Source organism: Vanellus vanellus (assembly GCF_965231255.1).
Source record: "Vanellus vanellus genome assembly, chromosome: 11".
Lineage (NCBI taxonomy): Eukaryota > Metazoa > Chordata > Aves > Charadriiformes > Charadriidae > Vanellus > Vanellus vanellus.
Window position 1 is genome coordinate 21,306,435 of NC_138916.1, and position 21,217 is coordinate 21,327,651.

At 42.0% G+C, this 21,217-nt stretch overlaps 1 protein-coding gene across 1 annotated transcript in view; it reads right to left on the reverse strand.

Moving 5' to 3' along the window:
- Positions 1-2,520: 2,520 nt before the first annotated feature.
- The window catches only part of CERS3 (ceramide synthase 3), a 32,866-nt gene continuing 14,169 nt past the window's right edge, over positions 2,521-21,217 (reverse strand). Inside the window, exon 10 of the mRNA XM_082489044.1 lies at positions 2,521-2,726. Coding sequence (XP_082345170.1) covers positions 2,595-2,726 — 132 coding nt within the window. The 3' untranslated portion in view covers positions 2,521-2,594. The remainder of the gene's footprint in view (positions 2,727-21,217) is intronic.

Below are 21,217 nucleotides of genomic sequence, written 5' to 3' on the forward strand. Positions count from 1 at the left end.
TACTCTTCCTTTAAGACCCTACTTTCACACCGATTTAAAACAACAGGTCTTGTAACTAGGTTGGACAACTGCAATCCAGAATTTTTCCTAGGCAAAACTCCAATAGAGTTAATTGGCTTCAGGGGGAGACTTGTCTGAGTAGGAAGGGCAGGATTTGGCCTCAACGAGACTATAAATTCCAGTTTAAAACTCAGTAGTTGTTCAGAGGCTCGCTCCTGTGACACCACCACTCTTTGTGCTTCCTTTGCTGAATTCCTTTCCGAGCCACAGCAGGAAAGCTTTCTGGCACCAAAATCAAATGATAACGCCCTGGCCATCTCCCAAAACCCGGTTCTGTCTTGTAGAAGGCATCTTTCTCTCCGCTGCCCTCAAAGGGAGCGTAAAGCCTCCGGTTTCGACATTTTGTTAGGAAAGGCCAGTTCTTTTCACGTAGGCGATAAACAGGCCCCGATAAGCAACCGTGACCCTGCCAAACTCACCAGTTGCTCCAGGTGATGTAATAAGTACTTACACTTCCAACAAACCCGCACTGCAGTATTTAAGGTGTTCTCCACAGCTGTGTAAGGAAGCACGCTGCTGTTCGACAGCTACTGAGGGGATTCTGCCCGCTCAGCCCCAGCAGCTCTACTCGACCCCAAGCACTGGTTCAGGAGCCCCATCCCACCACTGTACGTTTCCCATCCCTCTCAGAAGCCGCAGGCCACACTCCTTTCTCGGTGTAATTCTCTTTCTGTGGTAAAACACGAACATTTGGGATATTACATGGTCCAAAAGGTAAGTAAAAACTAAGCACAGCCTAGTTCAACAGACCAGACGTAGACATTTTCACACCACCAGCCTCTATAGCAAAGTACTCCTACGGTTCCTTGTAACTGCACAGAAAACACTTCACCCTCCGTATCTGAGATCCCAAACACTTCCCCTTCTTTCAAATGCTTCAGTCACTGAATTACATCCCCCTTTGCCAAGGAAACCTTGAGAAAACAAGTCAGTCATACAGCGCTTCCCGTAGGTCACCGAGTTCCTGCCTGAGCTGCCTTCCAGGGAAAAGAGCCTTTCCGAAGCAAAAGCTCTGCGCTGAGTCCGCTCGAGCAGTGGTCCCCCTGGTCTCTATCAAGCTACTGGATTTAGTTCACCAGATGATCTGAGCTACTGTGGAACCACGTGGAGAGCCTCTCACCTCTAAAACTTATGACACAAATCATTTATGGCCTCGTGAGCTAAATGCATCTGGAAATGAGACTGGTACCACCCTGTTTGAAAGGCCCAGGCTCTCCTCGGAAAGCCCCAGGACTAAAAACACTGCTGCACTCTGCGCTAGCGTTAGAACAAGAGTGCCAAAATAGGATAGAGGCACTTGTGGTAAGAGGAGCTGATAAAACATCCACTGTTCCTCCACTTCTTATAGCATAAACAGTCACATACTCACATCCAAGTTTGGCTCTAGCCGAGGTGATTCCTGATTTTCAAGAATAGCAGAGATGGAAATATGGATCCTGATAGCAAATGACTACACAGCGCTGATGATGTGCCATTCCTTGCTCACCCCGGGCTCCCCCAGTGCCCAGGTACACGCAGGGAACACGCTCAGGAACCGCAACGCAGAATTTAGTAGACTCGTTCCTGAGAAGACAGTCATCCAGTGCCGCTGCGTGAGACGAGCTCACCGGAAGGGAATGGATGAGATTTATTTTTAATCTTCTGGGCTGTAGGTGTGTCAGGAGCAGGGGGCGTTCAGCAGTTTTGAAGACAAATAAAAAGTGCAAAAGAACCTGTGAGAAGACCCAATTTTTATTGACTATCTTCCCTCCCCACTGCACCTTCTGTTCTAACCCTGGGCCAAAATGACTGAGATGAAAGACATTTGTGAAACCTGGAGCTCAGTGGGGAATTGGGGCTGAGTTTTGCTATTTTAAGAGTGACTTTTTTGACAGGTAGATCTTAGAACACAATATTTGAGTTATCATACAGCATATTTTGGAGAAAGACTGTACTTCTGCAGTAAAGAGAGCTCAGTCACAAACAAATAATTTGACTTCCCCCAAGCTAGCTTCCACTGGCCTCCAGTAAATGAAATCTAACCAAAAAAAAGCCATTTGGATGAGGGTTTAAACTGACAAGTAAAGACTAAAACGCTAGTCACTGCACACCATTGTCAAATTTTTCCCACATGGAGTAATTTTGGTTCCTAATGGAGCTCACACTACCTACCTACCTACCACAAAACATCTGTGAATTAAACTGCTCGGTGAAATTTATCTTATATCGGATTGAAAACCAACATTAGAATCAATGGGACATTAAACGATCTGACGCTCTTGAGCTTTGACCTTGTTGAGCACTGCCAGAGTGGAACAGTCAGAGTGTCCAAACACCTTTCCAAACCCTTAGCAACGATTCAGAAAGTGGGTCATTAACACATTTTGTCATGTTATGCAATTTTTCCCTCCCCTCTAAACTGGGCTTTTTTCCAGGTCCAGTAGCCAACAATAAATCAATCACAGTCTCTCATAAGCTTTTTGACTTCAATTCTATCCTGTAGGTTGGGTTAAAAACGGAGTGGAAATCACTGCAGGAGGTAAGGCAGGAGGGGGCTAGTGGTGATTGCTGTTTAGGAGATGTTTGCTTGACCCACAGCCATTCTTGTTGCCATTCTTTGTGGACTCCTCTTCGTTATCTGTAGCAGAATCTTCCTCCTCTTCATCGCTCCGGTCATCTTTCAAGTCCTAAGGAAAAGAAAGCGCTGTGAGCATATTTTGTACTTGCAGTGCTTACTATCAGGTAAGTTACCAGATTGCTTTTATCAGTGCAGTATGGACCTTCCAAAAAGGCCTACGGGTGCCAGACAAGCAAGTAATTTATTCTTAATGTGAATTGAGTATCCGGATCTTTGCAATGGCTTTGAAAAAGCAGCCAATAATTTCATTAGTCAGGTGCCCCCATTTGTAATTACAAGATGAAGAGATGGTGCATAAAAATTCCATAAAATTAATTCCCTTCTTGGAAATTCCCCATCATCCTCTGAAGACAGAAATCACGCGTCCTCCATTTGCCTCAGAAAAAAAAAAATGTGCTAAAGGGAAAAAATCACATGGAAGCTCTAACTAGACTATGAAAAACGTCCCCCAGAAACACTCTCTCCCCCCAAAATGGAGGCTGACATCCAAGGAAAGACCAGTTAACACTTTAATCTTGCAGAACCTAATGTTCTTTAGACAAAATTTCTTCCACGACCTTGGCCCAGTCATTTGACCTCTTCTTGCTTGTTTCTGCTTTCCCTTGTAAAGCATTACTAGTAATCCCTGGGTGCTGTGGGATTAATTAACAATTGTGAAATGCAGGGAAGATGAAAAGAATGTTGTATAAAAGCTAAATATGATGAATGCACTCGGCCAAACATAGGAGCTGAGAGGCTGCCTGCTTCTGACAGGTGTAAACTAAACAGTGACTAGTTGTGCCAGCATCTCCTGGTATTAACTTTGCTCAGAGAGACTTACTGACCCTAAAATATTCTTCCCTGCTAGACGGCATATACATCACATCAACGTTTGCAAAGGTGATGCCATGTCTATACAGCTATCATATACGTGCTGGGTATCCCACTAAGGGAATGGCCAGGGAGGAGGGGATGGCTGCTCCATTAGCAAGGATGAAAGTGGGTCAGGGAGACAGTCCGCCCTTACAAAAATCCCTTCCCAGCTCTATAGGAACAGCTTCTAACCTTTGGCAACCATATTTCATCCCCAGACAGTCAAACACGGCACTCACTAACGCACGTTTCTACCACAGAGAGAAAAGATGTTATGTCTACCCGGTATTTCCCAGCAAAGGTAAGGGAGAGGTAAGACACTCCCACACTTTTTGGCACGGTGCATAAAATATACCATTACTCTCTTATTTCTCAACTCCTACCATAATCCGAGTCCCTACAACGTGCTCAGAAGTTTGGTTCAAACAGTTGGGGCTTCTGCATTAAAACCAAACACCTCCACGTCCCTTTCAGTGCAACAGTCTTACAGGACCACTGCCTCCCTGGCGGGACTTTCCATCCCAACTGATGATCTGCTCTGCAGACTCAGGGTAGAATGCTCTAGTTAAAGATGCTGTAAATCAAATAAACACTTCCTTCTGCCTAAACAGTGACTGAGAATGGAAATGAGATCAAAGCAAGCACCTAAGAAACCTTCTCCACCTTCAGCAGCTGCCACTGCTTGTCTCTTCTGGTTACTCGGAAGGCGCCTGGTAGACCTGATACCAGATGCATAATACACTCTAGTTCTTGTGTCGGAAGAGGTGGGCAATAGTTATTCCCGTTCCTGGTGATTTAAGAGACCACCTCTCACTTAAAACCAGGAGTTTCCCCATAGCTGAGGATCAAAACCTCACACCATGGCTGACAATTCACCCGTTGGCATGACCGTATCTCGTTTGTTAATGGTAACTCCCAAAATTTAACAGCCGGCTATTCGGTGGTGTCAGTGTTCAAGTGTTGAGGACTGCAGGTGTCGTGGTGTCTTTTTGTAACGCAGGAGGTTTGGCCCTGCAGGACTGGCTGCTGAGGGAGACCTGAGGCTCCTCTTCGTAAGAGAGTAAGTTGCCTCCAGAGCTGTGTGCTGGAGCTGGCAGGTGGGTTAGCCCTCCTGCTGCCTGTACAGCCCCACCGAGGACCGCTCCATCATGGATAAATGATGGACCTCAACTAAAGAGGCCGAGACTGCACATTCTTCCCGCTCCTGGAACGGTGTGCCAAGGTCAGAGACGAGGCACAGAAAGGAGAAACAAGCGCTGCTCCTGCCCATCCTGTATCTGCTCTCGGAATGAACTAGCGATTTCACTTTCTTAGCCTGCTGGTCTGAGGTCTTTCTTAAGCACCAAATTCATACAGAGAAAAGAAATAACAGCTCAGTAATAACTCATCCAATTGCAATCTCATATCCCTCAATATATTACACTTCTAATAAAACGTATAGGACTAGAAAGAAAATTAAAGCCTAAACTCTGTCTCATCCTATAAACTTCCTGGAGATTTTCTTTTGCCTTTTCCCTAACAACATGCAAAGGGTATCAAAACAAACAAATCTTACTGTAAATACTGTAAAATAAACTTGGCTTGCCATCAGTTAGAGAAAAGGAAAGACAGCCTTTCCCACACAAACAATTTATGAGGTTCCGCTTCTTTCAGATCACCTCTCTCCCTCCTGGTAGTTTTGCGATTTGCATTTGCAGTAAAAGACGAACGTTGAGGGTGTGTAGGGAAGCTTGGTACTTTTTTGCCACCATAAATGTTTCAGAGAAAGGTCCACAAACTAAACCCAAGTAGAGCGTTTGATGCAGAATCTGCCAGACCCACTGGTAGTACTCTCATCTTCTTGAGCAGTCTCTGGCTGAGGCTGCAAACGGGGGGAGTGACGGGGGAGGAGTGCTTTTGTGCTTAGTGTGAATAGAACCGAGTCAGTAAAGTTCATGAGTGCATATTTCATTTGGAGTACCTCATTACAGTCTACAGAAGTTGCTGGTACTCAAGCACATGCTTAAGAATAGCCGGTAATTTGCTTTGCTTTGCTTGATAGCTGATAGGTGACAGCAATTCCCGTTTCCTACAGCAATGAGCTGGCATTTCCAGCGTGGAGCTGGAAACTCGGATAGGATTTGCTTCCCAGTTTTAATGCTGTCAAGCTGGATGCTCTGATTAAAGGAACTAGCAATTAAAAAACACGTAAATGTTTTTTTCCAGCACACTGGAAATCCCTCCATTTGAGAGAATGTCTTACATATTTCAAAGCAGCAGGAATTAAATTTCTTTGTAGTCTGAAGCAACCATTGCAAATTTGCTTAATTCTGGGAAAGAGTATTACTTCTGAAATCCTGCTATTAATCAAGAAAAAATGCTGCTAAATCAAATCTAAATTTTTATTACACTTTTAATCACGAACCTGCTTCCTGACCAAGTGCCTCTAAAAATTATTCCTTTATAAGAGTCTGGCCATTTTTGTCTAGCTTGTTTAAGCGACAGAAATCCAACAGAAGTCACAACAGAACAGAACTTTAAATAGAAATAGCTTCACCTGTAACTAGAAAACCAAACAAAACTATCTCAGCAAACTGTTTAACAGATGATTATAAATATATTAAGATATCATAACTTCAACCTTCTAAAATAACAAAAAAAGTAACATTTATAGGATTTTCCCTGCTTTAATACCAAGATGTTTTCTCTGAGCTCCTCACATCATATATTATAGTTGTGTTTTCCAGCTCAGAGACCCTGCTCTTACTGTCCACGAGCAACAGCAGATGAATATACCACCACAAACACAAGATCTGGCAAACTGTAAATACCACAACTGAGGCCATCATTAATACTCAGTGCTTTGGTTTAATAGCATCACAACTGCATTTATTATATTTCAGATGGTTTAGGGTAACAGACAAAATGGATGTGTATATTTTATGTTCTGGATGACTAACCAATTTAATCTTTCTAAATGGATGAATGGTTTCAAGGTTTATGAGAAGCAACACTAATGCTATAAAATCTGCAAGAGAGCCATTTGTAGTGAAGCCAAAGCCGCAAACTTTTATAATCTTTTTTCCTTTTGTTTAACCCTTCCACCTGCTGCTCAGTCTGCCTCTTTTAGTTAAATGAACCGTATTTGTTAAGGTAGTTTTGGCTTCTTGCATTTCACTGTTGTTAGACCGTGTATCACTCCAGTCATTAGCACCACATCTTATTACATGAACAGTAAAGGACCTTCCAAGAGACTTCACTTAAGGAAAAAGACTTCTTGAAGTTAAAAGACTTCATAGGCCACTTCCCAGCCCCTTGTAAGCAGAAAAACATTGGTCAAATCTCCACCTAAACTAACAAAGAATTTACTCCTAATTGTGTAAGTTTCTCTCTCAATAAAGCACTCCGAAACCACTTCCCTCTTGACAAGGCTCTTGGCACTGCACTCTTTCTGCTACAGCTGAAGAGAGAATCGGGAGAGGGACACGGCTGTGCTGGAAGACAGAGGGAAGTGTGGGTTTCCTGTTCCTACAAGCCGGTGACACCATCTGAAGGTCACTGGTGGAGATGTGGGAGTGGGCAGACACCACCCTTCGCTCCTGCTCCCCTTTACTGGGCACACAGCATCTTTGTCCATGTGCACGTTGAGGTCACAATGCAGCCATAGCTTCGTATCGGCTACACAGTAGTTGAAGAGGAAAGTGTAAGAGCAGAGGGAAAGACAGTGCCAAGCAGTATTAAAAAAAAGAGGCAAAAATATATTTTAGCAACATGGATTGATCCCGTAAATCAGCGAGGAAGCCTTAGCAACATGCCTTCTGCTTTCTCAGAAGGGGAAGGGTGCTTGCTAGCAAACGCATCCTTGGGTCAATGGGGCTTACTGCAGATTGTCAAGGCGAGGTCTCAAAACGTAAGCTGTTAGGATAACAACATGCTCCGAAACAGAGATAGCCACCGAGCCAGCAGGGAGAAAAAGAATCTGGCTGAGAGACATCTGAGCAGAAGGTGTTTCTGCAGTGAAGTTCAGTTGCTACATTCTTTTCACGAATAGGCTTCTCCCTGGTTCTCCCTGACAAAGGCACATACTTTTTAAGAGGCGCGCAACAACTTCAGGTGGCGTTATAAAGGCAATAGTGTAGTGTTCATGGTGTCAGTCTGGGAGTACGGGGGGGGGGTGGTTTGTTCATTCGCTTCTTCAGCTAACCAGCCGAAAGCAAGAGAGGATGACACAGCCTTCCTGTGCCTTCCCACAGGCAAAAGTAGGCAAGACCTGTCCATATCAGTTCAAGTTCCCCCTCACTGGTATAACTGTGCCCGTGTGCGGGGTGGGAGATGTACCAGGCCTAACTCATCCGGTGGGATCAGCATTGACTCAAGATTTCTCAGCAGCGCCAGGAGATTTCAATTTTGCCCCTGCCTGGACAAGACTAAACCCAATTAATCCTGAAAGCTGAGCTCACTCCTCCTGCTGCCGCTCAGGAAGCAGTAGCACAGACTGGTGAACAGCTTCGCTGTTGCCACCAGCAGCAGCAGAACAACATACCCGACCCCCGGTGCAGCAGCAGTGGCGAGCTGGGTGCTCTGCGGCACTGACAGGGAAGACTGTAGCTCTCCTTTACTGCCGATGCCCTGCCATTCCCAGGAGTCTGCTGCCCCAGGCTTCGCTGCCTTTCCACCAGCTTTGCTTAAAGACAGTACTAGCTATAGTTAAAATCATGCAGGAATCGAAACTGAGACAAACCCTCCCTGAACTACATCATTTTCAGCGTAGTAAGGTCAAAAACACAGCTCAGAGTAAAAACTCTTTAAGAGATTTGTGTACCTGAACAGAAACATTAATTAAAATAGACTTAGAAATAAATAACAAGCAGCGACTAAATCCCAAGTCTTTTACTAGATCATTTGTTTCATTATTGAGAGGTTGGTGTGGAGGAACCTTATCAGCTACACCGATGCCCTCATTTTTTTTGCTTATTGTATAAAACAAAAAGATTAGCTGCAGACACGCGCTAACTCTAAAAAGAGTCTGACTCTCCCTAATGTATACAAAGGTCACAGTCAAAGGGCAGTTACACTGTTACAACTGATATTTCTTAATTCTATACACTACTTTTTTTTTTTAATAATACTGCTTTTAAAGTGCAATTAGAAGACTTGTATACTGTATTTCTACATCTTTAAACACCAGGAAATTTTAATGTGTTCAATAAATCTTAATTCTAGTCTTTATTTTAAACATTATCTGCACATTCCAGCACTGTAACATTTCCACAAAAAAATGCTGCATTTATGATGCATAAATCACAGCATGAATGCCAGCTTCAGCCCTGATGGTCCAGATCATCACACATGCTAATATACCATATATTAGGACAAGGGGCAATGGCTGCAAACAAAGAGGGTAGATTTAGGTTGGACATAAGGAAGACATTTTTTATTATGAGGTTGGTGAGATGCTGGAACAGGATACCCACAGAAGTTGTGAATGCCCCATCACTGGAAGTGTTGAAGGCCGAGTTGGATGGGGCTTTGAGCAACTCGATCTAGTAAAAGGCATCCCTGCTCCTGGCAGGGGGGTTGGACTAAATGATGTTTAAAGGTCCCTTCCAACGCACACCATTCTACGACTCCCTACAGAGATAGCGACAGTCTCCATAGGATGGCTACATCACCCTGAGCACGTTCATCTATTGTAATTGCACCTATTTGGGAGTACGGCTTTTTAACTCTACCAACAGAATGCCAGCTGCTGGTGTATCACAGCTTGGTCTGTTCATTCTCCGGATAACAGAGGTCGCATCTTGCAAAACAGGCCATCAGTCAACTCATTGTAGATTGACCCCGAGAATGACCTGCACCCGGGATAAGCCAGGTCATATGCTTACACAGGAACACGCTATTGTAATTAATAGGTGCCACAGAAGACATATTTCTTCCATTTTTTTTATATATGGACTACAACTTCATGGTTCTGCATAATCACTGGGTGCCCAAGTAGCCTCTTGGGGCAGCGCTTAAGGATATACAATTGGGCCTTTTAAGTTAAGCATAGTTTACGTGTACAGTTAACAATTCCTTCTACCAGGTACATATACATAAAGGCAATTCACAGCTGATTCTGGAATTTTAATTATGTATTTTCCAATTTGGTGAAATTTAGATTTGTGGGTTTATTTATTTGTTTTTACCCTTTGGTCATAATTTCCTGACTCTTAAGTATATTTTGCATTAAAATCTGAACGTCCTAAATCTTATACCTTTATTCTACCTTAAGAATATTTTCATTTAAATATCTACAAACATATTGACTAGATCTTGATTTCTCAATGTAAAGACAATAAATTCCACAGCACCTGCACATATGGAAACAGCTTGCACTACAAAGATGAAAGCTATTAGTCAGGTCAGGAGCCACTGACTCAAATAAAAGAGATAATAAACAGCAGAGATAATAAAAAGTCAGTCCAAATAGATAGAAGGGGGTACTTTTCTAACAAATAATACTATAAAGTTGATGAATCTCCGAGTTCAACATGTTTAATTCAACATAATAATAATTCAACTCAGCTGACATATGACTTAATATGTCTTTACTTTCCTGTGGAGACCACGCAATATATATTTGGATTCAAGCAAACTGTTCAATAAAATCTTCAAGGCTGAAAATACTGGAAAATATATTTCGCTTTTCAGCTTATACACACTAGGTAACACAAATAGTGTTGATCTTCAGTGGAAGATGTGCTGCTGGACTCTGCTTTCTGCAGTTTGTAAATGAGGATGCAAACTTTCTAGATTAATTGTATTGGACATCTTGTGGTCAAAACTCCTCTTTTTAAATCTCTCTCTTCTATGTAATACCTATTCCCCAAGCTTTCTACGGACAAATTTCAGAGGGAACCCAAAGAAGAGGTGTGAAAAACAAATTAAAAGAAAAGTTACACTAATTCCTCAAATATTGAAAGGAAACATCTCACAAAACTAGATGTTACTATTAAAACATGCCCCTGATTTTTTGATTGAAGGAATAAATCAAAAACAGAAAACTATCACTTGTGTTGTCACTCAGCATAACACACCTGTAACCGGAGCTATAATACCCTGACTGTTCAGAAGGAATAAATCATTGTTTACAGTTCATCAGGTACTCTGTGGTTTCAATAAAGTCTGCTAGCTGTGTTATTGAAATCCACTAACTAAACCTTGCACTCAAGTGTATGTGGCTTTACGATAATGTCAAAAGCCCAGGAGGTACTGAGTGAGTCATAATGTCCCACTGCTTTTTGAATTATTCCAATTTTAAATCCACAGTTGGCAAAGAAACAAAGAACAATATAATAGGCATTTGATGCTGTTCTCTATTGTGAACTTTTTTTTACCCTAGGACAGAACTTGCATTAAGCCAAGGAGTTCAGCGGTATGAACTTTTATCAGAACATGCACTTTTATTCCTTATAAATGCTTTTTTGGCTACAAAACAGCTGATCAGACACTCGTACTTTTTTCAGTGAGGTACGATACTGCACTTAAGATGAATGTTTTGAAACAACACAGCTGCTAAAGAGTATTCCTACAGAAGCCTTATAGAACTATTAAACTAACCTGAAACCACAAAGTACACAGCCATGTAAATGACGGGCGCTTCTATATAATGCAACCATTAAGGTGCTCGTTTCTCTGCTTTCATTGTTGGGATTCCATTCCTTGTGTGATGTATCTGAAGGTTATCTCCGTACTTGAACATTATCAATCTAATTTTCAAGTCACGTACCTAACGAGTAATGTCTTTTCATCCACCATTCATATCACAATACCTAAAATCCTTTCAATACAGTATTTCTAAACACTCTGATATTCAGACAGGATACCAAATACTTTAAGTAGTGCCTAATGAATGACGTTTCTTAAGTAGCATTAAAAGCCCTGAGACTTGTGTGCTTAAGTCACTTGCTGGGGGATTTACTTCAGTGAAGTTCAGTATTCTGAAAGTCGGGTATCTACTCAGAGCTCGTTATCTAGGACCGTCTGTAACCAACAGAAAGAGAAACGCGTCTCCCCAAAGGGTGACCCGCCCCACCACTGCTGGGGTGACAACACTGGACACAGGGAATTGCTCACCGGAGACACTACTCTTCCTCCATTGATTAGAGGGATGCTTGAACTTGAGCTAGGCACAGCTTAAGTTACATGACACAAATCCTACCCTCACACGCTTCACACCATCGCTGCCTGATGAGACGGATCAGGTTGGTTTGCTTGCTTCTTGATGATATGAACTCTGCAGCGTGCTGTGCCCGGTCAAAAGTTACTAGAATTGTGTTGCAGAGGACAGACTGCTCCTTTTAAGATTTGTCTTCCTTCTCTGCCTATAATAAGGATTATGGAGCACTCCCAGGTCCTCCTAGGGAAAGATTTTCTTTAAATACAAGAGAAGACAATTTCCTTTCTCATTTGACAGTAATCTATCACTAACTAGCTTTATTTCAAGCTTTTTCTTTTTTTATTGATTCAGCAGATTGCAGTACTGTGAACCCCTCTGAGAGTGTGAGAATTACTCACCTCGTAACAAAGTCACAATTCAAATCTCTGCAGCATATATTGAAAATAATAAATGAAGGCCTCAAAAGTTCTGTAGAAGGCCTCAGGTTTGCTCTGTAGATTGATTTTTGGCAATTGAAAAAGTAAATACTGATGCACGCTATTGTATATCGTTTTTGTGCAGATGCCCGCGTATATAGTTTTTGTGTAGATGCACATATAAAACTAGCAACAAATGGAACATTTCATAAGTATCCTGCTAGAAAATTAAAAGATATGAGCAGTTATCAAGGGAAGCCAGAAAAACTGTCAGCAAATGCCCTTCTGTGAACAGCAAGGTAAATCAATTAATCTTAAAGCAAAAACTTTACCAACATTTGTCTCTTCTCTGAATTAGGAACTTTCACATGAAGAGGGTCATTTAGATCAGGGATGTACTAGAAGCAGAGTTGCCTTGTGTCAGACATAGAGGCAGAGAGAGGGACGACGGTGCTTCTTTGGCCAGATCCATTGCTGGTGAAAACTAACACAATCTCATTGACTTCAAGTCGAGCCACGCTCATTTATACCCGCTGAGAACCTGGCCCTGCATCAACACTGCAGACTTCATCTGAACTGGCCAGGGCAGGAAGCTTTGCTTTCAGAATTACATAGTTTTGATTTTCTGTTCTTAGAGGCGGTGGTCATCTGCAGCCCCTACTGAAGTCAAACTCAGCATCTTTGGAAAAAGCAGACTTATTGCAGCAAATAAGAGACCCGCACAGCCACGTTTATGGTGCCGCTAATACAAAAGAGGCAGAGGGAGCATCCACACCCCCGATTTGTTGGACTATGGCCAGAGGACTGAGTCTGCTCTTGCATAGTCTTGTGTGTGCATAACAGGGCTGTGGAAAGGTACTTTGTCCTAATGCTGCCATTCCAGCATATTTTCATGAGCCCATCTATTCTAATCAAATGCCTGGAAATTATTTTCTTCAGTTTCTCATTAGTTTAATTCTCCATAATGGTCACAACAGTCCTTAACTTATGTTTTCTAAACTTTACCTGATTTTTATATAATATTCAAGTGAAAGGTGTTGTGGAATTATGGGCGTTCTACATAGGGTTTATTAAAAAAAAAAAAGCAGAGAAGATTGTTCATGTTTTGAAATCTGAGAAGTACATTTAGCGTACCTCCCTGGAAGTCATTGCTCAGCTGCTGACCTCTTTCATAATCTGGAGTAAAAAGTAAAGCTTTAAATAGCAATCTGCCTTTTTACTCACAGTGCCAGGAAATGAACTGGTTGCGGCAAAGGAGACCAGACAATGCCCTTGGATTGGCACATAACATTTGTACCCTTGAGAAGAACTGGTGGCTTTTCCTCTTTCACAGACTCTGCTCGGCTCCACGCTTTGACAATGTACATCACTGAGGTCAGCCTTGACTTCAAATCCCCAGTAAGGGTAGGACTCCAGAGCTCCCCAGCGTGCATACAGTGGCTTTTCTCCTTTTTGCCTCTCATCGTACATACCAGCCAGCAAACCTCTTACTCTTTTATGCTTTCTTCTGCCTGCCTCTCACCCCTCCTCCATCAGATGAATTTGGCAGCATGAAGTGAGACATGTAGCCAGGCTTTGGGCTCAGCTAGATTGCTGTAGCAGAATGGGAAATATGCAGCCGAAAAAAAAAAAAAAGTCTTAACAGGAAGCAATTTCCCTTTACTATGGCATGAGCCTTCACGGTGCTGAGCTGGCTGGCTAGCTCCCGTCTCCAGGCTATTAAAAAGCTCATGTCCCAAAGGCAGTAATTAGGATCAACTGAGAAGGTTCCCAGATAGGCTAGTTTTCATCTGTAAGAGGGAAAACTTTCATTTGTCCTGTTTTGTTCCTCTAATAAACTGTAAGAATTTGTTGGTTCTCAACAGATAAATATAACTGCTCCATAACCCATTTTCCTGTAAAATGGGGAAAAGGCAACCCTTACCAATCTAGTTCAATCTGGCTTGTGTTTGTGCTAAACCTTCACTCAGAGAACTCAGACTCCAAAGCAGGACATCAGCGTGTACTGGCCCTTCCCAGCCTAGAGAGTAACCACAAAATCTCCAGTGAAAGCTTTTCCACAGCTTCCCAGTCCCAGAGAGTCGTGAAATTAACTAACTAGATTATCATTATCCTCTAAAATATATTACTGCTTTTAAAATGACTACTTGGAATGAAGGCAAGCATGCCCGTTAGTCTGTTTTATCAGCACCCTCATAGCCATTGGTGCAGTACAGGCTTAACAAAACACATAAGTAAAAGAAAACAAAAGACTTAAATGCCTCTAGTTTAGGAAACTAAGCCCTGTCCCATGTTTAACTCTTGTTGAATGACATTTTTCTGAAATTAATGACTTTTCACTGAATGTGTTAATTCTCATTAAATTTCATTTTCTGATTATAAATGTCCTGAATATATATATATTTTTACTGCTTCAGAAAGAAGAAAAAAAAAAAAAAAAAACTGCTGAAAGTCTGACTTTTAGCAATGCAATAAACTGCTGTGCACGCCAAAACTGAACATACATGCTTCTTTTTCGCATCCCAGTAATTACACAGGGTACAGAAGCGCAGGACTGTTGTGCCTGATCAGGGTTATTCGATGACCCTTTGCAGTTAAAATCAGAGTTTATTACCTGCGGTGTGTCTAGGGCACACCGAACAGCACACCGCTCAAGCACACGAACACTGGATCCAATTCTATTTGCCACAAAAGAGATTTAAAAGGTAATCTCTTTAGAGGCCGTTCTACTTTCGTGTTACATAGAGCTTTTTTCCTCTCTGTAGTTTTAAAAATAAGATTTCTGCTTAGGAGTAAATGTCTCAAGTTATTGTACAGTTTAGTGAGAAAGTCAGTGCCGCCTCAGCTGTCGGAACAGCCAAGCGTTCGTAGTCTCTGCACTCCTGGGTGAACAGAGGCTGAAGAGTGACTCTCGTTTAATAAAGGTAAACCAGTAGATTTTAACCACTGTGGATCCATTGTCTAGTTTTAAAGGATCTAGATCTAATTCTACAGGTAACTAAGGAAAGCCCCTAGCACTTGCTTTGCTTAAGTTTGTCATACAGAAGTCTGTACTTCCATAAGGAAACGTTTAAGGACCTGCAAACCAAAAAAAACCCATTGCTTTAAACAACGTGCTGTGGGCCTGTGTTTCACGAACAAGAAAATTGTCACCCAAGTTCAGCACTGAAATTCCATACTCCCAGGACCCACGTGGTTATAAAAGAAATATAAAAGCCAAATGAATTATTAAAAATAAAAGTTCTGCTTGATGCAAACAGAGCAAGCACAAAACAGTAAGAGGAAAAATGAAACGATTCCAGAGAAGGCAGGTTCCGCAGAAGCTGAGGTGAACCCGAATAGCCTCAGACTAAACTCAGCTAAAGGCATCTGTCAGGAGCAGGATAACTTAATTTAAAAACTTACACAAAGGGTTATAGCAAGTCTTTAAAGAGATAAATTCACAACAAGAAAGATAGAAAGCAACATAGGCCACCGCCTCTGCAACTGTAAAGAATCGTTACTCCTCAATATAAGCAGTGAGGGCATGTTTTACAAGAGCCTATTATGTCTGTGTTCCAAAGGAACACTGGCCTTCCCTACACATTAATATTAAAACAAGTCAAGTGTTCTAGTCCGTAGGCACACTTTCAAGGATACAGTTTTAGTAGTATATCTTCTGCTACAGAAAAGGGAGGAACTGATTTAAGGAGTCTCTATATGGCTAACCACTTTTGTGGCAGGGACTCTACCGGCATCCCAGTGTCAGTATATAAGAAAGAAGGAAGGAAAGAAGGTTAATTTGAACTAGCAGAGATTTCTCAGTATGCGAGCAATCCTCAGAGAACAAAATGCTGAAGTAGAAGAACGATTGCTGGAAATGGCAGAAGTATCATACCGAGTATTTCACAGCTCCCATTTCAACCCCAAAATAGTATTTTCTTATCGTTTTCAGCTACCCCTGCTCTGTCATTAGTCATTCTTTGAATGCTAGTTCTCACTGTTCCCTTGGGAATTTGGACCAAATAAGGAATGAACAAACCATGGACAAGGGTACGCCCAACCAAAATCTTTAAAAAGCCTGCTTACTGAGTATAAAATATCAAAGGAGTATTGAAGATACATAGCTGGCATCAGCTAATTTTTTTATAAAGAGTGACAAGTCCAAAAGCCCACTACAGTGTTGCAGGATCTTTTTCTGCTTCAGGAACAGGAAAGAACCACAGTGAATCAAATAAAACCGCAGCTGATGACTCCTAAATAATAGTGATCATTAGTAAGCTCATTGCCTTACTCAAAGGGAATCTGACAGTGACAAAACAATAAAAAGAGAAAGAAACACATCACATTACAGTCAGTTAAAAACCTGCCATTACCTTCTGCCGTTGATGGACTTTGCATCAGCCCTGAAGTATCCGAGTCATGTAGACATCATGCCCATTTCCTACAACTTACACATATTTTTCAAGATTTAAAGCGCTGTAGTCTCAAAGCCTTAACTCAGTGTGTAATGGGTTTAACATATATTTTACATCTTAATTTGTCATAATAATGTGGCTATAAGCTGCTGTCATTCGCTCCCTTTTTCTGACCTTGGAAGTAAAATGTTTAATCTCCATGGGACTTTCCTGGCGAGATATTTTAAATCAGTGCATATGTACATATTTCTCTATATGTTTTTTCAATTTTCCTAAAATATTCTCATATGTGCAGACATGATGACTAGACATGTTTCAGTGGTGCTTGAAACCTGATACAAGTGGGTAATTTAACCATGTAATTGAACAATATTACAGAAACACAAGGAGTTTCCTAGCAACAAAAGGCCTTGGACATCAAGATGGCAGCCAACAGTTAACATTGCAATTGCCTGACCTAACTTGAAAAGAAGTTACACTGAAAAACGTCCTCCTTCCTCTCTCAGCAGAAGTGATCTAAGATACATGGCTACAGGTCTGACCTTGAAGGGCTTTCCTTACATGCGTATGCCTTACTCATATACAGGGTCACAAAATGTCACATGAGAAAGGACATTCGGGTTTCTTTTTAGGTATTTTTATATTTTCCAGAAGTAAGAACAATTTTGGACTTGGAAAACGTCATACTCCTGTCCCGTCAAGTTTACCTTCATAGAAAATAAAAAAAACTTCCTAATGCAAAGTAGCTGAGCACAGCTTCGCTTGTCAACGCAGATTTCCCACTTGTTAGGGCATTTCTGGGGGACTGGCCTGGTGTAAAGGTGGGACAAGTCCCGTGAGCCTCAAGAGCAGTGCTGCTCTGCGCTACCAGCCCCAATGCCAGAGACTCCCGTGCCTGAGAAAATAGGACACAGAGGAACAGGGCAAGATCATCTCCTCCCTTCTTTTCCTTCTCCTCATTTTTATTCATCTCTGGCTGCGGTATTTGGGAGGAGGGAAATCGCAAGACTTTTAGTCCAAGTTCCTTATTGCCGAAGCAAGTCAGAGGACTGAGGATAATTGTCCTCTTTATTAGTGCAGAGGGGAGGTGACGTCTGAGACTGGCTGGTCAGGAGCTCTTCATCTCAGATAAAAGCCATCTCTTCCTGAGGGGGAAGAGTAAAGCATGGAAGAAGCTACCAACTCACGATGCTGCAGTACTCAACATCATTTCTGTATTAGCTCCTGCCTAACAAAGCCTCCTGCTGCAATCTGAAGAGCGTGAATCTAGACCCACAACTCTGAGCAAGCTGTGACACAGCTCTGTGTGACCTTTTGAATAACAGCAAAAGGGACTTGGAGAGTACGTGACTTCCTAGAGACTTGGGCCCTCTTGTTTGCATTCCCCACCAAGTCCCACATTTCACATCTGGCCTAGACAATTCCTTTAACCTGTCCTTTGACAGGGGACAACAGCACTTCCCACCAATAATAAATACATACAAGCCCATTAACGTTTAGACAGTACAATGACATGGTCCAGAAGGTTACAATCAGGGGAGACACCTCCCCCAGAGGGATGCTAGGAGCTTTTAACTGCTGGTTAGAGTGGTTTTGACTGATGACCCCACCAACACAGGGTGGCTCAAGGCACAGAGGGCACTGGAAAAATTCCTTACAACCTCGCTATGTTCAGAGCTTCCTTCAGTTAAACACCACCACCGGTCCCTATTCCCAGTTACATCATGACTTCATTTTTCCATCTGAAGTACCTAACTTGCTTCAAGAAAAATGTCAAAAATTGCCTGTTTTCTGAATGAAAACTTAAAAGCCTTGGACAGAGAAACAAGCCTCTCCTAATACAAGGATGATGGTTGACTGGTATTCCACTAAAATAGCAACAGCTATTTGTGTGGAGTATGTCTCTAACAAATACGTCGATACAAAAATGCTGCCTTGCAAACACCATTCTTTTCAATGTTGCCTTTACAGCTTTGGAGGCGCTGGCTGCTTTCACAGCCAAGTTTGCCACTGCTATGGAAAACAGGCTGCCCATGCAAGCCAGCTGAAGTCATGCAGACTGAAAAGGGCTCGGGCTGCTGCTGCTACCACTGTAAAAATGTTATTTGGAAACCATCTTCTCAGAGAGCTGTATAAGGAATCAAAAATCCAGGGTAGGGATGCAGGCTTGATGCTTTTCCATTTTTTAGCAGTGACTAATACAAAAAAGCTCTTATCGCAAAATAAAACATTTCTGTCCCTTACAAAGGCATATAAGCAGGCAGGGCAGAATGGCCTTATATAGCTGGCCTAGGAGTGTCCTCTTCACCACAGTATCTGAAGATCTTCTTGCATTGTACTCTCATAACCTCAACCAATGCAGATGAAAGTATGCCAAAGCCTTCCTCTTCCTCAGCTGGAAGGCAGAGGACATCCCTTTTGATTTTAGCAGAACAGTTATGCGAGAACAGCGCAGAGACAAGTCCAAAATCAAAAAAGACAATAAGAAGTACAACACTTTAACACTCAATAAGCCAGGCCAGAAATAATTTTGTAATTAATCAAACAGAGATAAGTGACGTGCAAGAAATACAAGCTCTTCAGTGTCTAAGAGAATATAAAAGCATGCTTTAGAAGCAGAACAATGCAAGCCATTGCTTCTACAGATTTGTCCCTTATGTGCACCTGTTTGCTGTCTAACAAGGGTTGAGTCTGTAATTGCAGTTTTCTTCTAGGGAAGACGTTGGGTCTCCCTATGATACCCAGCTTTCTATTTGTGTAATACTTGAAGGAATCCAATAATCCAAGCACCATAGGATGGTTTCTATTATCAAACATCAACTAGTACGGGTAGAAAGGAGTATTTCTATTTCCTTAAGATACTTCACAGCATTAACTGCTTCAGATAAAAGGACAGTGTCAGCTCAATTAAGTTTTGTGCCTTGATGTTCAAAAGAAATACAGTGTTTCAGTAGCACCACTTAAGTTTCACCTTAACTAGCAAAATATACCTGTCAATGCTTATGCCAAATCTTAAGATATATTGTCCAAAGTCCTTTTCTAAATGCTTTTTGCTAAATGTTTTATCTACACTGCACCCCACTGCAAACTTCATGACAAGAGACCTTGTGAAAATGTTACTACTTCAGGCAATCGTACAAGATGTAGATTGCAGCAAAGTTTTCTTTATAGCTTTTTCCCCACATGAATTTTCTCTACAAGGTAAAAGCAGATTATGGCAGCACCAGACTTGTACTATTTTTCTCCTTCAGTTGAATGTGACAGTGTTTCATTGTGTCATATATGGAATGATTACTAAAAATGATCAATAATACAGCATTTGTCACACATTAAAATCAAAAGGCTCCTAGGGTAAAATACAGCCGCAGCTGGTATGTGAAGAATCCGCTACATCTGCAATTCCCCGTACAATATTGCTTGCAAAGCAACACAGGGCGTGGAGCGGGGTGGAGACTCCAAGGCCAAACCCTGCGATAGTCTGGAAAACACGGGAACGAGATGGCACCACAGAAGAAAAACAGTGCAAAGGATGGAGCAAAGTGGAGACACCACGGCTAAAACTGTGATAAACTGAGAACTTGGGGACTGAATGGAGCCCTCGAAGGTCTTACAGAACTGATAAACTGCCCACTTGTTACCCTGAGCCAACAATCTTTTTTTTTTTTTGCCGAAATGCTGTCCGTTAGTGAACTTTGCTATTTAAAGTGTTGTTATAATACCAAAACACACTTCCATCCCAAAGGCTACCCACCTCCAAGGTGTGACCACTCCTCCTTGAGTCTGCGCCCTGAATTTTTGGTAAACTATACCTTTGAATGTGAGGCGAGAAAATTTTACACCAATCATAATGAAAGTATTTATGACTAGAGTCACTCAAACTCCACCTTGAAGATAAAAAAATAGTATAAAAATAGCCCAAGAAAGGGGGATGGGAGGGAAGACACCATCGTGGACTTCTGGGACCAGTCGACGGGCTGAGCCTCTCTCCCCCTCCCATAAGGACTCTTGTGGGTAAGATTCGAACACTTGGCTATACCAAGTGCTTCCCCAGGAAACTTAGAAATCTCTATATAGAGTGGTTTTATAACTTAGCGCTTTTGTAACTTCTGTAGCCAAGCTATATTGCTAGCATCTGTAGTATCCGCACGTGCTTTGCAGACAGTCACTATCACCAGCAATCCAAAAGGACTCATGTATCTGTTGTTTAAGTAAACTGCACTGTGCAGGCAGCTCGTCGTTTGGGTTTTCTCATTGAACGCAACTGAAGCGAGGCCGTGTTAGTTCATGAGCACAACTGGGCTGAAAGTGCGGTCTGCTATTAGTGTACCCAGAACCGTAACAGTTTAATATATTAAACGTGCCTGGGCTGATAGTGGCGAATTGGGCATCACTCAGAATTTAAACCTAGCTGCACCTAGCCTCCCACCTCAGTGAGGAGTGTTAGAAACCAAGGGGGTTTATGTTCTGCCAAAACTACTTTGCTCCTTTAACGCAACAGTCAATACCAGATCAGCTTCATATGTTTTTCTTAAACCAAAACGACTCTTCAAGTATAGCTGATCTCCAATTTAGGCAAACCTGAAGAACTTTAAATATTACAGAAAACTTGTAGTCAAAGTTCTCATCACTCACCTCTCCTCTCCTTTTTTTGGTGTGTCCCTTACAGAGTCCAATGAGAAAAGATTGCTTTCACTCGGAACACAGGAATTTTTAAAGAATTCTGCACCATTGGGAG